At 40.3% G+C, this 16,470-nt stretch overlaps 1 protein-coding gene across 6 annotated transcripts in view; it reads right to left on the bottom strand.

Annotated features, from left to right (window-relative positions):
- Positions 1–10,840, bottom strand: part of CUNH8orf48 (chromosome unknown C8orf48 homolog) — a 58,946-nt gene extending 48,106 nt beyond the window's left edge. For 3 of the 6 annotated variants that reach the window (XR_008204130.1, XM_052672962.1, XM_052672961.1), the window contains exons 1-3: positions 10,748–10,840; positions 7,479–7,737; positions 6,250–6,375 (exon numbers count right to left, since the gene is read on the bottom strand). Coding sequence is in view for 5 of the 6 variants with exons in the window: in XM_052672962.1 (XP_052528922.1) it covers positions 6,250–6,375; positions 7,479–7,737; positions 10,748–10,825 (463 nt within the window). In the remaining variant the exon portion in view is untranslated. Of the gene's footprint in view, positions 1–6,249; positions 6,376–7,478; positions 7,738–9,623; positions 9,873–10,523; positions 10,693–10,731 lie in introns of those variants that run through there. The other 3 variants (XM_052672963.1, XM_052672964.1, XM_052672965.1) reach the window with 3 other exon arrangements.
- Positions 10,841–16,470: the final 5,630 nt, after the last annotated feature.

The raw sequence follows: 16,470 nt of genomic DNA, 5'->3' as shown, positions 1-16,470 counted from the left end.
ACTCTGACAGCCAAAAGGAAGGCAGACCATAATACTACAAATGCGGTTTGTTTTGACTTAAATACTCAAACGCAGAGTACACCACTTAAGCAGTCTTTCCTTATTACATGTTCCACTCATTGTCAGTAATTTTCCTTAGATTCAATTTTACTTTTTCTGGACAAGCACTGCGTATTTCAGGGTGCCTCTGTGACAACCAGCACACTGTCATTAAACTCATTAAATGTACTTAAACTGTACTTAAATGCACCTTGGCATAACCATAACACAAGTCTTTACAACAATGAACAACATAAACATAAAACACTTCCTAAAAATGCTGTGATTAATGGCACCTGAAGCAGGCAAGCCACGGCAGTGGAATTTCATAAGGAAGCCAGGCATGTCTTCAGAAATGCACTCAATCCTTATGAAGATTAAGTGGATCCACAGTTAAGACTAAGCAGAGTGGAAATCAGTAAGCTTTGCCTTATGGACATGGAAAATGTGTGATTTAAGTGCAACTGTCACAGTTCAAAAATCAATCATCATACAGCAATTTATTCCTCTTTACAAGCTGGTGTATCGAATTCACTAACGACACAGTGATACTTCATAGATGGATGAATAAGAACTACTGGTACTGTAAAATGCAATTTAATATTTTTTTTTCCTTGGGGAGGATCGTGAAAGTTTGCACAGGTAAACACCATCAGATCATCTTCCTTGCAAAACCATGTAAGACATGCACCAGTATTTGGTTTAACTATATTAAAAAACAGATACGTATTCACCTATGTTGCACAGAGATTGAATAAAAAAATGAACACATTACTGTGATGGTAAAAAAAAAAAAATCAATTAAAAATACTAACTTGAGAACTTCAATGCCCAAGTAAAATACATGGGGCTGCTGAATACTTTGTGACAATTTAATACCAGACTAACTCATTCCGTGAAGTTTCTTCTGACACATCGAAGTGCACTTGAATGAAGAACTGGTTTCTAATAATGCACACATTAATTGTGCTGCCAGGCATCCACCCATTTGCTCATAGACACCTACAGACATTAGAAGAGACGCCAGCAAAGAGAAGAGGAAGATTTAAACTTTATCAGTAAATAAACTCCAAGGGAATAGAAATGTTCAAAGATCCAGGACTACAATTTTACAGAAATAAGAACCAAAAGTGGTAAGAGAAGTAAGCACACAGTTAAATTCAGGGAGCAGAATTAAAAAGAAGAGTATTTTAACTGCATAATAACTATTTAGACTTTCAGATTTTCTTCTAGGTAAAAGAGGTTTGTCTGTTCTTCCGCTGAAGGAAGTGAGATTTATGCAACAGGACCCATGTTGAAACCAGTTGGTTTTCAGTTCCATTTCTTGTCTTTCTCTCTTTTCCATCTTTGGACTAGACATGCTTGAATGCTCAATCTCCATTCATGGTGGCAGATTTAAATGTCATTGTATATCTGTCTATTGAGAATACCTGCCAATGCCAATTACTGTTCCAGAAGCATGCTTTGCTGATGCTTCATTGCCCCCAGTCGTGCATTCCATACCATCTTCCTTAAGGATAAGGAAGGGATAGGTGTTAAGAAGAACAAAACCAGACACCAGAACAGACATCAAATGAGAACCATGTATCACACAGACACAGGCTAACAAAGCACAGGCTGTTTAGAAAGTAAAGCACAAACTGAACCAACAAGCTGCTCTGATAAAAGCAGTCAGTATCTCACCACTGGAGATAAAATAATCTCCACATCTGCATAATAAAACCTGGCACGTGCCTTATAACTAAATGACCTACATAGATTTTACTTCCTGTATGCAACTACATTTTTAAGGATAAGGTTTTAAATCTACAGAAGTGATGGAGGAAAAAAAAAAAAAAGAAAGAAACCTACTGTTTCCCTGGGTTTCCTTTATCTTTGATGCCTAATTTTGATTAAGTAGAAAAAACCTAAAGCATAATAACAACAATATGCCTACCATCTTCTACTACAAGAAAAAATGTGGAATGGATAAAGGAGAGATAATTGTGAAAGTCAGTAACTGATTACTACTCAGTAAGATCGACAAGATAACATCCTCATAATTATCTAAATTGCATTCATGTGATAGAGTACAGCAATTCAGATTAACACACTGCTGGCCCAATCAGCAAGCATAAGTTTCAAAAGATTTGTTCAGATAGCATAACACTGATAATAAGCCATCTGATAAACCAAGCTATTTAACAGAAACATGAATTCAAAGCCAATTATGTTCTCCTGCACAGTGCAGGATTTCCTCAGTTTCCACTCAACAATCGTTATAAGAGCCAACAACAAAATCTCACAGAATTCATATTTCTCAGGAGAAACTCTTTCTCAATTCCCACATGGACGCTGCTGGTTGGAATTTCCCCATTTGGCCTGTATCAATGCTATTTTACTACTGAATAGCAAAGCTTTCTAACACATTGTTGGATGAAAAGATATAACTCTGAAATGCCAGGGCCTCAGCCTGCTGGATTCCCACACCTTGTGCATGTTACCAAGCAGGAAGATGAAGTGCCAACAAGCACAGGATTAAAAACGAGCCAACAAAGACCAATGGGTACCTGCTCCCTCCTGCAAACACAATAGTTACAGCTTCCTCAGTTTTTATAGGCAACTACCACTACTTTAACAAATACTTTTACTATTTCAGCCTGGAGAAGAGAAGGCTGCGGGGTGACCTCATTGCAGCCTATCAATACCTGAAGGGAACCTACACCCAGGAGGGGAGTAAACTCTTCAAAAGGACTGACAACAGCAGGACTAGGGGAAATGGATCCAAGTTGAAGGAGGGAAGATTTAGGTTGGATGTTAGGGGGAAGTTCTTCACAAGGAGAGTGGTTAGGCCCTGGAATGGGCTGCCCAGGGAGGTTGTGGATGCCCCGTCCTTGGACGTGTTCAAGGCCAGGTTGGACGGGGTCCTGGGCAACCTGATCTGAATGTGTGTGTTTGGTGGCCCTGCTAGGCAGGGGGGTTGGAACTACATGATCCTTGAGGTCCCTTCCAACCCGGGTGATTCTGTGATTCTGTGTGATTCTATTTCACTATTTTACTTACACTATTTGCTGAGCCAATTTACACACTAGGACACTTGGAAATTTGTTCACGAAGCACGCACACACTAGATCTACTCAAAGAAGTAGCTGGGCAACTGGCAAAAATTAATACAGAAAAACAAATCCTTATGCTTCCCTCAGTGCACTCACCTATGCACACATGCCAGCACCTTTCACCCAAACACCACAAACTGCAGCTATTTGTATCTACCTTAGACTTTCTTACCTTTAGATTTCCCAGTGTTGATACCAGTACCACAATAAGCAGAGTACTTTAAGTTGTCAAAATTGACTGACATCTTGCATTTTAGTATTTCAGCCACAGAGCTGCCTAGTTCTGCTCAAACATTTCTGTACCTCTAAATAACACACAAACATCTTACAAGCTAATTTAAGTGTGAATCTCTCAATAGGAGCACAAGCCAAGCTGTTGAAAAGCCCCACCTGAACTTTCAGACATACATGAACCACAACTGTGGTTTCCTGTAGTAAATATCAAAGTTGATTAACTGTCTTCAGAATAATTGAGAGACTTGGAGACTTAGAAGAATAGGGTGGGGTTTTTTGATGCATTTTACTAACAACTAACTGCTACACAACTGAAGTAAAGGTCCAAGGAAGAGAAAGCAACAGTTACAGTAAAAACTTCCTCACTTCTCCTGATGCAAGCATCAAGGTTTTCCTTCTTTTAAGCCATAAATAAATCTAGCAAAACAAGACTGATGTTCCAGGGCATTCCTATATGCAAAGCAAGATTTTCCTCATTTAACTGTATTAATAGTAAGATACAAAAACTCTTGCTTTATTACCCATAGATGAATTCAAAAGTGACATGCATATTCAGTGCATACAGCATTCATTTTGCTAAATTTACAGAGGGGAATTAACTGTGCAGCAGCCGAGCTCTAGGAGATCTCATTTTCTATTATGCTTTAGACGACACCAAGTTGATAAAATAATAAGGGCTCAGAGCCTACTGAGTGCTGAATTAAGTCAAAGAAGAGGAGACATCCATGGGTATCAGCATACCGAAGCTGCTGTGCTTATTCTGTATGTATGTTAGCTGTGTACTTTGTTTTTCTAATAAAAGTAGACTAAATATCGATGATGATAATTTGGGGATAATCTGTCCACTGCGTGCCAGCATTGTTTTCATACAAATGAAGCTTAAGCACAAACCTTCATATTGACAGAGCGAGGAGGCACGTTGTACCCAGAGTGCTGAACTACTTCGATGATCAGGGAGAGCACAGATAGAGAGCAATGCATCATTTTACACATCACCTCAAGCTAAGACTCAGCCACCAGCCTGCCTATACCTGCCCACAGCCCATAAGCTGAAGACAGAACGTTTCTTTGAGCAGAATTCAGAGGATGAAGTCTTGCCAATCAATTTTCAAGGAAAACCCTGTAGAGACCTAAAACATTCCTAATGCTACATTGCTGTTTATAATTTGTTAAATGAATCTGAGTTCAGCAGGTTCTCTTCAGTTCCCCTATCGATCAAATGATCATGAGACTCTGAGATATTTTAGGAAGATTATCTCAGCACAGCTCACCAGGAGAGGCCTCACTACTAAAAATAATGTACATTACTTGTCTTTACACTTGACTCCATGAAGAAACCCAATAATAGAAAGATAAAAGCTGAAGATGACTTAGGAACTCATAACACTGAGTCACCACTGTTGTGAATGAGCTATGCAATTAAGAGAAGCGTAAGAATGATCTCAGGGCACGTTCCCCTGTGGTGTATGGGGAGTTTCAGGATGCTTCTATGCAGAGTACCTGCACCTGGTTTATCAGTCTTAGAGCAGACCTACAAAACTTTGGATATTTTTCCCCACATACATGCAAAGGAAGATACCCTGCTTCAATTATTTTTCTTGCTCAACCACAACTTTCTTGCTCTTTTTTTTTTTTTTTTTTAATTAAAAATAGTATCTCTGACCCACTTTTTAGAGAGATTTGAGCAGTACTTCCATCCCACCATCTGCTCTCACATTTCCTTGCATAACCAGTGCATGCAAAAAGCCTCCTCCTTTCCTCTCTTCCCCACTCCTCCTCCACACACTACATCATTGTGTTGGTTGAAGTTGTTCTATTGTTCTTCCCAAAGCTGGAGCCCTGCTGCCTCCTGCAGCTTAGAAAAGAGACTCTGAGGGCTTCTCTGTGAGTAAGGCCTCCTATTTTATTACGTTGGCCCATGACATCAACAATAAGATATTGGTGGTATGGCAGTAAAGGTTGAGCCTTCCCATCAATGTTCCATCACATTCTGTTGCTGTGTGACAGATGACAGCAGAGGGGCAGCGTGAGAGAACGGCATCTGACATGGAAGTGCATATGAAACCAAGGTGTGTCACTGAATTCCTCTGTGGAAAAAACTGCACTCACTGACATTCACTGATGCTTGCTGAAGATTTACAGAGACCAAACAGAGGATGTCAACACAGTGAGGAGTGGGTGCTTCATTTCAGCAGTAGCAACACAAAGACAGTCACGCATAACTGTGACAACATGAAATAAAGAGCATCACAGTTAGCTCCCCTGCATGAATTAGCTAACGCTGGTGACTTACTAAAAAACTGTTTGGTAGCTGAAAATTAGCTCTACTAGATAGTGTGATTGTGGTCTTTGTATCTGTTGTCATTTCCATGGAAATAAATAGGAGGCATTACTTTAGGAGCAACCTATGTTAACCATAGCCAACCGGCGATTCAATAATTAACACAGACTGTCTGCAGGGTGAAAACATTTCACCTGTTCTGAAAGCATGTTTATTTTTAAAGAGAAAACACAGCCCAGCACCTATACAGCTGGAGAGAAAAAAAACAGCCCAGTAAAATTGAGATTTTACAGTTCAAGAAAAGTTATCCCTGCTTTAAATTTCTGCAGATTTATCCACACCTTGTAATAACACATAAGCAGTAAAACGTCTCTGCATCAGGAGCAGCAAACCTATGTGTTACAGCAGACAAACTGTTTTGTTTTTTTCTTCCAAGAAAGCAGAAAAGAGAAGCTTTATATACCTGGCTAATTGAGTCTGGTTAATTACCTGGCTTATCTTTAATAGCTTATACATGACTTTTTAGTCTAGCTAAGAATTCTGTTCCCCTTCTTCTGTCAAAAGAAGAATTATCAACTCTACCTAAGTTAGTGAACTCACCAGCTTGAGTTTCGATGACGAATTTATCTTGTTTAATGCCAGCTTCCTTATTTTTTAGGACATCAATCAACTTTCCAATGAAATCTCTTTCTGCAGCTGCAGAATCAACTACTTCAGACTGCTCTTCTACAATGGAAAAAAAAAGATATTTGATCATATATTGTAAAAAACAAAAAACAAAACAAAACAAAAAAACCTCAAGACCACTAAACCAAGAGGCAAATTCTTCACTAGAATATGGCTGAGTTTTCCCCAGTGTTGAAAAAGAAGCCTCGAGCCACAGGACTTTACCATTTATATCAACAACTTCAGGCTGAAATACCAAGGAAGTTTCTGTCCCATTGAAGTATATCTCACTGCTCATTTCTAATCACTCCACCGAAAGATTACAGGATAAGCTGGAAAGAAGAGAGTGGCACATTCCATCTTGTCTGCAGTGCTAACTTCACCTCGATCAAGGCCCATGTAGGCCCTTCTTTTGTGGCAGCACAAATACTCATGGGAGCATAGGTGAACTGAATCTGGAAAAGATGAAAGACTGAAGCAGTCTGAAAAATCAGTGCCACTGACAGAGAGGTACGTAAGGCATGGCTCCAGACACTGGCTGTCTTCTCTAATCTGTTTTCAGGATAGCAATAGCAAATTCAGTAGGCTTATAGAAGGTAACAGAGACATCAGCGTATAGGTTTTACAGAGTTATTTATATATGCTGCTCTCTATAAGGTATCAACTGCAGAAAACTATCAACTTCACAAAATATTTTTTCTGTGCATTATTCCCTGGTTTTTTATTTAACAAGTAGCACTCAGACAACTCCATAATTTCATGGCATATTAACCTCATGAAGATACAAAGTGGTAGCACTTACTAAAAGCACCTCCGCAAACAAAGCACATGCTTCTGGATGGCAAAAACAAGGATTTCAATGGTTAGACATGGAACCATTTCAAAATGTTGTATATCCAGAAAAAAAGGTTTAATAAACCCCATCATTGGTAAAAACTAATTTTTACAAGCCAAACTGTTCAGTCTAATCCATTAGACACTGTTCAATTATAGAAATGTAGCATGAATAAGACGTCATAGCAACAATAATCTTTTTCAGCTTTTTTAAGCACTGATCTCCAAGGCTACACTCCATTCAGTTTTCACATTTTTTTGCAAATTCAAGTGTCCAGTGCCCAGATCTAAAGCTGTGATAGGTCTGAAGTATGGTAAGCTCTCCATACCTGTATGACTTTGGCCTGCCAACCACAACATGCTTTCCCCTGGATCCAACAAACCAGAATGCTCTGCATCTTCTGTGGAACAGTACAGTTCAGATGATTTGCTCTCATGCCAGCAGGAGGCTATTTCTTCCTCACTGAAGGGTTCCCAGGTGTCTTCTGAATAGTCGAGGACAGAGCTAGCATAACTCTGGCTCAATTCCTTCTGCTGCTTTTCACAGTCACCAGAGCCATCTGATGAGGTAGTAGTCATGGTGTAACACTACAAATAAAAACAGAATAAAAGCATATTGCAATTTCAGTTACACAGGAAGAACAACTGAATTATTTACAGCTATGGGGAACACGTGGACAAACACTATAGCTCAGCTCAAATCCTATTTAGCCACCAAAACAGGGGGATGGAATAACTACTTAATATGTTACATCAATGCAACACCCTTGAAAGCACTACTGCTGATCAAAGTAACGCATCATTAAAATCTGTAAGCATACAGTAACAATTACCATCAAGCACTGCCAATGAATTTTGATGAGCATTCCTTTTGAGTTTGAATGCAATGAATTACAGGTAACACTTGAATTCAGTCATTCATGAAAACAAAGGTGATTTTTAAAACAGATTTTGTTTTTCTTAGATTAAACCTCCCACCTCTCAAAAAAGCAAACTCTCCTTAGTTAGATTAAATTTTGTCTAGAATACTAGAAAATAAGCACAAGCCTGCTAACGTTCTCAAAATGAAGATGCTCACAGCATAGGAGAAAAAAAAGCTCTCCAGAACAAAGTTTAAGGAATAAAATAGACCTCAGACAGGTAGCTGCCACATAACTGACAAGCTTTAAAGCTTTATTCTTTTCTCTTTTTATTAGAGTGATTCACTACCCATTCTCCCTTTGAATCTAACAGCTCCTAAATAATTTCAATCCATTTCTTCTCCCAATCTCATAAGGAGAATAAATGAATGGGCGACATGCCTTTGGAAAGATGCTTATGGTAGCAACAGCTGTGGCTCTTCCATCAGAAAAAACAGAACCCCAGAGTGATGAAAGTGGGTAAACAAAGGAATCATCACCCTGAAGTTCAGCTACGCCACTGTAGTTTGGTGTTCATTAACTGTTTATCTTGGACAAGAGAAGGCTTCCTGGCAGACCTCGCTGTGGCCTTCCAGTATTTGAAAGGAGCATATAAACAGGAGGGGATACATCTGTTTACAAGGGTGGATAGTGATAGGGTAAGGGGGAATGGTTTTAAACTGAGACAGGGGAGGTTTAGGTTGGATATTAGGAGGAAGTTTTCCACACAGAGGGTGGTGACGCACTGGAACAGGTTGCACAAGGAGGGCTGTGGATGCCCCATCCCTGCAAGCATTCAAGGCCAGGCTGGACGCAGCTCTGGGCAGCCTGGCTTAGAGGTTGGTGACCCTGCACATAGCAGGGGGGTTCAAACTCTGTGATCACTATGGTCCTTTTCAACCCAGGCCATTCTATGAACTTAGTTTTGAAGGTGCTGATTTTAGCTATTTCTCTCCCTGAAGCGCACTGCTGTCTGTTCTACATGCCTTGTTGCCACCAAGGTCCTTTGGTGAACTGTGTACAGACTGCATGCCTTAAAAAGTTCAGGGCTTTTCCCAACAGTTGATTTCCAAAAGCAATATTTAACACCAATTCCTAAGACCAAAAGTTTAATCTTTGTTTCAGCATGTGCCAGAAGTCAAATAATAGTTCTGATCTAACCTTTAAATATTAATAAATATTAGTCTTTTTTTTTTTTGTTCACTACACCAACATTAATTCAGACTTGTTAATTAGATGAGATCCAACAGAGAAAAATAATAGGAGCTGCAAACTGAGTCAGTGTTCGAGCCACAGCTGGCCCAAGGAGCTGCAGCTGCACACAGATAGAGGAGACAACCATCAACCCATCCTTGCCATTTCCAGTAACCATATTCCTCAGTGCCACATCTACACATCTTTTGAAAACCTCTAGAGATGACTTCAGCATCTCCCTGTGCAGCTCAATCCACCACCTCACTGCTCTTTCTGAGAAGAGATTTCCTCTAAAATCCAACCCAAACCTCCTCTGGCACAACTTGAGATCATCACCTCCTGTCCTATAGCAGTTACCGAGGAAAAGAAGCTGACCCTCACCCTCACTTTATCACAGCCTGCTTTCAGGGAGTTGCAGAGAACAGTAAATATTCCCGACTTCTCTTAGTCTTCTCCAGACTACGGAATTCTAGTTCCTTCAGCCACTCTTTGTAACACTCGTCCTCTACACCTTCCACAGCTCCACTGCCCTCTTCTGCATAGAGACCAGGGTTCCAAAGACTTTCTTGTAGCAAGGAGCCAAAAACTGAACACAGTACTCAAGACACAGCCTCACGAGACATACTGTATAAAGTATAAGAGGACATAGCTGCCACTGACAAGTTCTCAAATCACCTAAGAAAGATACTGGTCACAATTCAGTAACAAAAAGAAACAGCTGAACCCTTTCTAAGCATTAGGGCTCCCTGAAATACTCCCAAAGGAGACAATCTCCAAGCGGAGATGCTTTCCCTTCAGCTGCCAGCCCTTGAAAGTGATTAGGGGTCCACCCCTTCCAGTCACACAAGTGAATTACTTGCATCTGTGCTCCCAGTGTTGGCCAAGCCCCTTCACCAGGTGCTCAATCACCGGTTCAGGCTGTGACCCAACAGCTGCCATACACCAGAGCTGAGTACAGAGGGACTGAGTATGGACGGACTCCTCCCTGCTCCTGCTGGCTGCAGTATTTCTGATGTAAGCCAGGATGCCGCTGGCCTTCTTGTTTCCCTGGGCACACTGCTGGCTCCTGTTCGGCTGGCTGCCAACCAACACCCTCAGACCTGTTTGTAGTCACTCCGCTCCAAGCCTGCAGCACTGCAAGGGGTTGCTGTGACCAATGTGCAGGACTCGCACTTGGCCTTCTTGAAGCTCATGCAATTGACTTCCAGCCTGCCCACGTCCCTCGGTAGGGCCTTCCCGCCGTCAGGCAGACGGCTGCTTCCTCCAGCTTCGTGTCCTTACTGAGGGCACTCGATCCGTTTGTTACAGCAAGTAACAGCCAACAGGAAAGCCTTCTGCATCCACTTCCCGGTTAAAGCCCCGCCGCGGCAGACGTTGTCCTTCTTTCAGTTACTAATCTAACATATCCCCTTCAGAATGCCGTAACCACACGCCGGGGCCTTCCTTTACAGCCAGACTGCGTGGCGCTGGGCCCGAGCGCTGTACTTACGGACGCAGCCTTACACACAGCGCAGAAACATCCCTGCTTCCCTTCCCCCGCCGTCTCCGGCCCAGCAGGGCCCGAGGCCCGGCCCCAGCGGCATCCCGCCCCGCCCCGCCTGGCCGCGGAGCAGAGAGCGGGCGGGGTGCGGAGGGCGCGAGGCGCCGTGTTGTGGTGCTGGGTTTGCCGTCCTCACGCCGTCCCTGCTCCTCGGGCAGCGATCATCTGTGAAAAACGAGGGCATCCACCACTTCTCTGGGCAACCCGTGCCAGCGCCTCACCACCCTGAATGTAGAAACCTTCCTTATGTCCCATCTGAATCTCCCCTCTTTTCGTTTGAAACCACTTCGCTTCGTCCTGTCACACAAGACCCTGCTTAAGAGCCTGTCCCCTTCTTTCCTATAGCCCCCCTTAGATGCTGAAAGGAACCGGGCTGGCCTTGCTGAGGTCTTAGCTTGACTTTGAGATATTTGGGACATGAATCTTGTCTTTCATGTTTCATTATGTGCAGCAGCTCAAGAGATGTGGATTCTCTTGAAATAGAGACTTCTATGTGCCACTCCTATAATGTAACAAAACAATTTTGCCAGCATAAGGAAGGAAGTGAATACTGATGCAGAGAGGGTAAGAGGAATGAACAGCTCATATTGTTTAAATGTTTTAGCATTCAGTGATTTGCTGCTTGGTGCTGGTCCTTTTCAAGAAAGAAAAATAATTTAGATGGTAAACGTTAATTTCGTATTCCCCATCAGTACAAATTAGTGATCAGTTGGGAGTGGAAGGGGCATCCTGCAGGAACTGGGAGTCAGCTGAATAATAATCACAGCAGAGATCTGCATAAAACGGTCTTTTATTTAGGCTGTCAACATTAGAGGAGAAAAAAGTAATCAAGAAAACACCACCTCTTTAGATAAGCAAAATCTGCATTGTGTACTAAACCTTTCCGACCTAAAGATTCACCTTTTATTGATTGCTTTATTTTATATCTTTCTTCTCAGGAAAGTAATGTTGCAAACGGGCCAGCAAGCACCCAAACTGAATAAGAACACTTTCTGGGCGAATCTTAAGAGGTAGGCTGACAGTTTTCATGCTCTAGGTTATAAATGATTGTGAAATAGTATAGGGAGGAACATTACGTTTTCCTTGAAATGCTAATCAAGATATACAAAGAACATCACAGAATAAGAATAACACAGATGCTCACAGTTCCCACTAACTGCCTCCCTGTCAGCTTGATACTTCATTATTTATCATTGTCCATTTTTTATGGTAACAGTTGACATTAGATTACTATTGACCTGGTTGATATTTGGATTTATTCCCTAGAGGTTAAAGACTTTGTAGTCTCATTTTCTCAGTCCTTTTTAAAATTCATAATTTTAGAGCATGAAATATATATTGTTCTATCAAGTTTATTTCCCTGACATTTATTCAGTGGAAAGTGTCATCCCAATATTAAAGGTATTTTATTTGAAGCCCAGGATACAAATAAATCTTTTAACTCATCTTCCCTAAAACAGGGCACTTTATCACTGCAGTTCCTCTCACTGATGTCCAGGAAGTTAATATGTTGAACACCATAATTATTTGAACTGGTGTTTGTTTTTAAAGGATTTACTGGTGATAATAGATAGACCAACTCAATTGTGTCAGAAAATATTCAGAGTTCTGACTGCTAATGTAATGGTGTTGGTCCTATGCAGAGCCATAAAATAACATTGTGTGCGAAGCAGTGACAGGATTTTACTCCAGCTCTTCTCTTTATCATACGTTATATTAAATTTAAACAAAATTGTTAAATTTCTTTGCGTGGGTTTTGATGCCTTCTTCTATGAAAGTTGTAATAATGCTTTTAACCGGAGGGCTGCATAAGAATTCATACTTGCTAGGTGTCTTTCACACATAATAAGAATCTCATTAATGTTGCCAGTAGAACTAATTGGACTGTCACAGTAAGGTTCAGTACCCGGTTGGAGAATTATGGTGTGAGGCCAATAGAATTTAGCATATTCTGCTGGTGGGTAAAGCTAACATGAGTCATTAATGAGATGCTTCTGAAGCCTTACTCTCCACAAAAATGCAGGTACTCTGAGGGGCTTTCTTAGACTGTGTAAACATGAAGGACAAATGTAAGAACTCTTCTAAATTTTTCAAAAGCAAGTTGTTGACAGTTCGAGATACAGTAAAGGTTTTCTCCTTTATCAGCACAGACGTTGAAAGTACTGCCAAGTAGCACCTAGACTCCATAAATCACTGATGAGAATGAATAGTTTCAAATTAATACAAAAGAAAAACTCTAGGGCACAGGGCATCTAAAGAATTGTCTAGGGCCTGCTGCTTTTAAAATGGTCAGTTCCCATTAATTCACATCTCTAATTAGGAAATGGATTGATCTCTTGCTTAAAGTTGCTAGTGACTGGCTGGTGTCCATGTCAGATCAGAAGTGTGCATACAAATTAAGCATTATTAGTGGCTGCTGTTGTAGAAGTTTAAATAAATATAAGTTAAATGAAAACTGTAGACTATGTTCTATAGGCAGAACAAAAATGTATTTCAGATCTGATTTTATCCTTAGCTCTTGTAGTTTATGCTCTGAAACATAGTAGGAAACCATGATCAGTTGCCTTTTCACTAGACTTCCGGGTGGAGAAAAGAGGACTGAAAATCTTGTGAAACAGATAAACATTCTAAGTCTTGACCATAGCATCTCTGCAGGCAGATATAATTTCATCTATGTCAGACATAGCAACCACCTTGGGGAGAAATACATTATGAGGTACCAGGTTGTGAAGAGTGTGACAAGTGTCTGTTCCTGACAAGGTTTTATACACATTGGTTCTCTAAGTTGCTGGAGAGCATTGTATTCCAGTGGAATTCCTTAGGATGAGACAGAAACAATAAGCAACACTTGTGACTGCAAAGAAGCCCAGCTGTATTTCCAAAGTTTGGTATTGGTGCATAGGCTAGATTTCAATTAGCATAATTACATTCCATCTTCCTAATTTTGCTTTATACTTGAAGATGGATAATTATTCTTACTCACTGTGTGTCTGAATGTGCTATTAAATAGCAACATCCACTTTCCCATATTTGGGTGCATTTCAGTGCAGACTGCATACACAGACTGCAGATTGCCTTTGAGTGTTTTCTCCTTATAATTGCAGCAACTGCAACAAATTGCAGTAACCTTATAGGAAAACATCTGGAAATGCAACAAAATTCAATTAACCAACATTACAAATTGTCCACTTATGTGCATGTATGCATACATATGCATAAACATACAAACTCCCCACCAGAAACATAAGGGCCTGTTTGGGAACAGGCAGGGCTGCAGGAAGTACTCTACCTGAAAAGCAGGAAGGAAGCAGACCTGGTATTTGACAGTAGTTTCTTATAGTGGAGGTGTAGCAGAAATGCTAAGTCATGGCTTGAAGCAGTGATTGAGCACCTGGTAGGAAGGCAGGGCCAACCCAGGGGAGCTCAGGCGCATGCAATCTACCTGAGTGACCACAAGGGGTGCATCCTGGTTCCACCCCTTCTCAGACCTCATTTAAAGGTTGGCAGTGGTGGTGATGGTATCTTATTGGAGATCTGAGGCCTTCCAAAGGTAAGCAGGTGTTTTGTTTTGTGGGTGGTTTTTTGTTGTTTTTTCTGTTGTTGTTGTTTAAATGCCTATGGATGCTATGTTTGGGCTTGTTATCATTTGTAGTAGCTAAAGACTTTACCCCTGTGCTATTATTGCTGTACTAGAGGTAAAGTTGACTGTATCTTATGATACCTTGAAGCTCTTCACTTGGAATTCTCTGTTTGCTGCTCTGAAACTTAGTGTTGCGTGGGTTGGGACTAGATGTCTAAATTATGTCTTTCCTAATAGACTTGCTTTTTCTTTTTGGTCCAGATATAACAATAACGTGAGTCTAATTTCTCCTGTGTATGATCCTGCTGCTTTCTAAGACAAAGATGTAGTTTGTTAACACAGTCTGCATTCTTATATATCTATTTGCATCTGTTTATTTGATGTTTTTCTCCTGCAGAGTTGCAGTAAGTACCTCTGAGACATTAAATAGTGGAGGAATTCAAACCCACAATTTAGAACTGGCATTTTGAGGATGTATTCCCTTAGATGGACAGGTTGGGGTTATTTCTGAACACGAAGTGAATTCATGTAGAAGAAGTCTCAGGAACTCTTACAGTAAATGCTTGACTTTATTTTCTTTTATCTTTTTACTTAGTTTCCTTAATGATTTTTGTATGGAAGTTCTGAAGTGTCTTGTTGTGGAAAGAAGCTTCTAAAGGAAAGATGAACTCATTGTGCTCTGTGGATAGATTGACACTATATTTATTAATCAGTTTTCTTTGGTAATGTGTTGGCTCTTGGAACTCTTTCAGTGTGCATTTCAAACTGATGAGTCATTTTGACACTTCAGAAAATACCTTCATTCAGAAGTCATAGCTTGTCACATCCATACTCTGGTAACCCATCATGTATTTATCTGTCTTTTGTTAAAGCATAGTATTTATTCATTCATTGGCTTGACTTTGTGATAGTAATTTTCTGTTACTGAAGTGTCCTAAAGGTGCTGCATGTTGTCTTAGCAAGGTTCTTTCTGGTTTTGTTCTCCTAATGATTTACTGCTGGAGTACTATTTCTACTGGAGAAGGAGAAATGATTTTGTGGTTTATTCAGAACACAGTGTTTTGAGATGTTTGTAATCTCCTCTGAAGATAGTTTTATTTCTGAAAATCTCATTATCTTGAAAGAACAACATTAGTGTTGCTACTGATCTTGTCCTTGTTGGTGAGGAAGTGAATTGTTTCAGATGGCTGTATCTGTGGTGAAAGATTTCTCTCTCAATTTTCTAGGGCTTCTTCAGAGCTCAAAAAAAAGAGGCAATGATTTTAAGTTAATGCTGTGTATGTGTAAATGTTTAAGAACATCAGTACCTTAGTCTAAAGGCCTTCTCAACAAGTCCAAGCTCTGTGAACTCAAATACTGCTTTTCATTGTATTGATAAAGCTGTCATTCTCATACCAGTAGCTTACTTGAAACGTAGCTGGTTTTTCCTGCTGCTGTGGGGATAGGAATGTGAAGGCAATCGGACGAATCGCGTAGTGCTTCCAGGTCTGTTTCTTTACATTCCACTATGTTGTCTGTTGAATAATTCTGTAACTTTTAGGTGAATTTATCATTCTCTCCAGTGTGTGTTGGTTATGAAGAAGATACAATTGCAAACTTGTTAACATTGTGGTCTTATTAACAGAAGAAACTTTAGGTATGTGAACTTCAGTATTTTTTTTCCATTGATCTCCAGTTATTACAGATGGGGAATATTAGGTGCATAAGCATGCATATACCTAAAAGTCTTCTAAAGCCTCAAAAGTGTACATAGAGGAGTACATTTTGCACTGATCCATGCAATTGCAAAATGCATTCAAAACATTACTTACTCTCGAAAGTCACACAAAACAAGGGTTAATACTACCGCACTATAAGTAAAAAGGCATGAAGAATAAATGACTCCTTCAAGGTCAGACAGAATAGCTGCCAAGACTTCTGGATTATTATCCTGACACTTCTTGCTATGACAAGATGCATCCTGTTATTCTTTATCTCCTTAGTTCTTAATCTTAATTAATCACTCTCTGGAGAGAGGTAATTAAAAACACAACTGAAATGAATGGAGTGATCTCCCTAATAATCTAGGGGACTAAGTGTTGTTAAAGTTCTTGTTCAGTTACCTGAAC

This window comes from Tympanuchus pallidicinctus, unplaced genomic scaffold, assembly GCF_026119805.1.
Source record: "Tympanuchus pallidicinctus isolate F22 unplaced genomic scaffold, pur_lepc_1.0 scaffold13, whole genome shotgun sequence".
Classification (NCBI taxonomy): Eukaryota; Metazoa; Chordata; class Aves; order Galliformes; family Phasianidae; genus Tympanuchus; species Tympanuchus pallidicinctus.
Note: the sequence above shows the minus strand (reverse complement) of the source record. Positions and strands in the feature narration are given on the sequence as shown.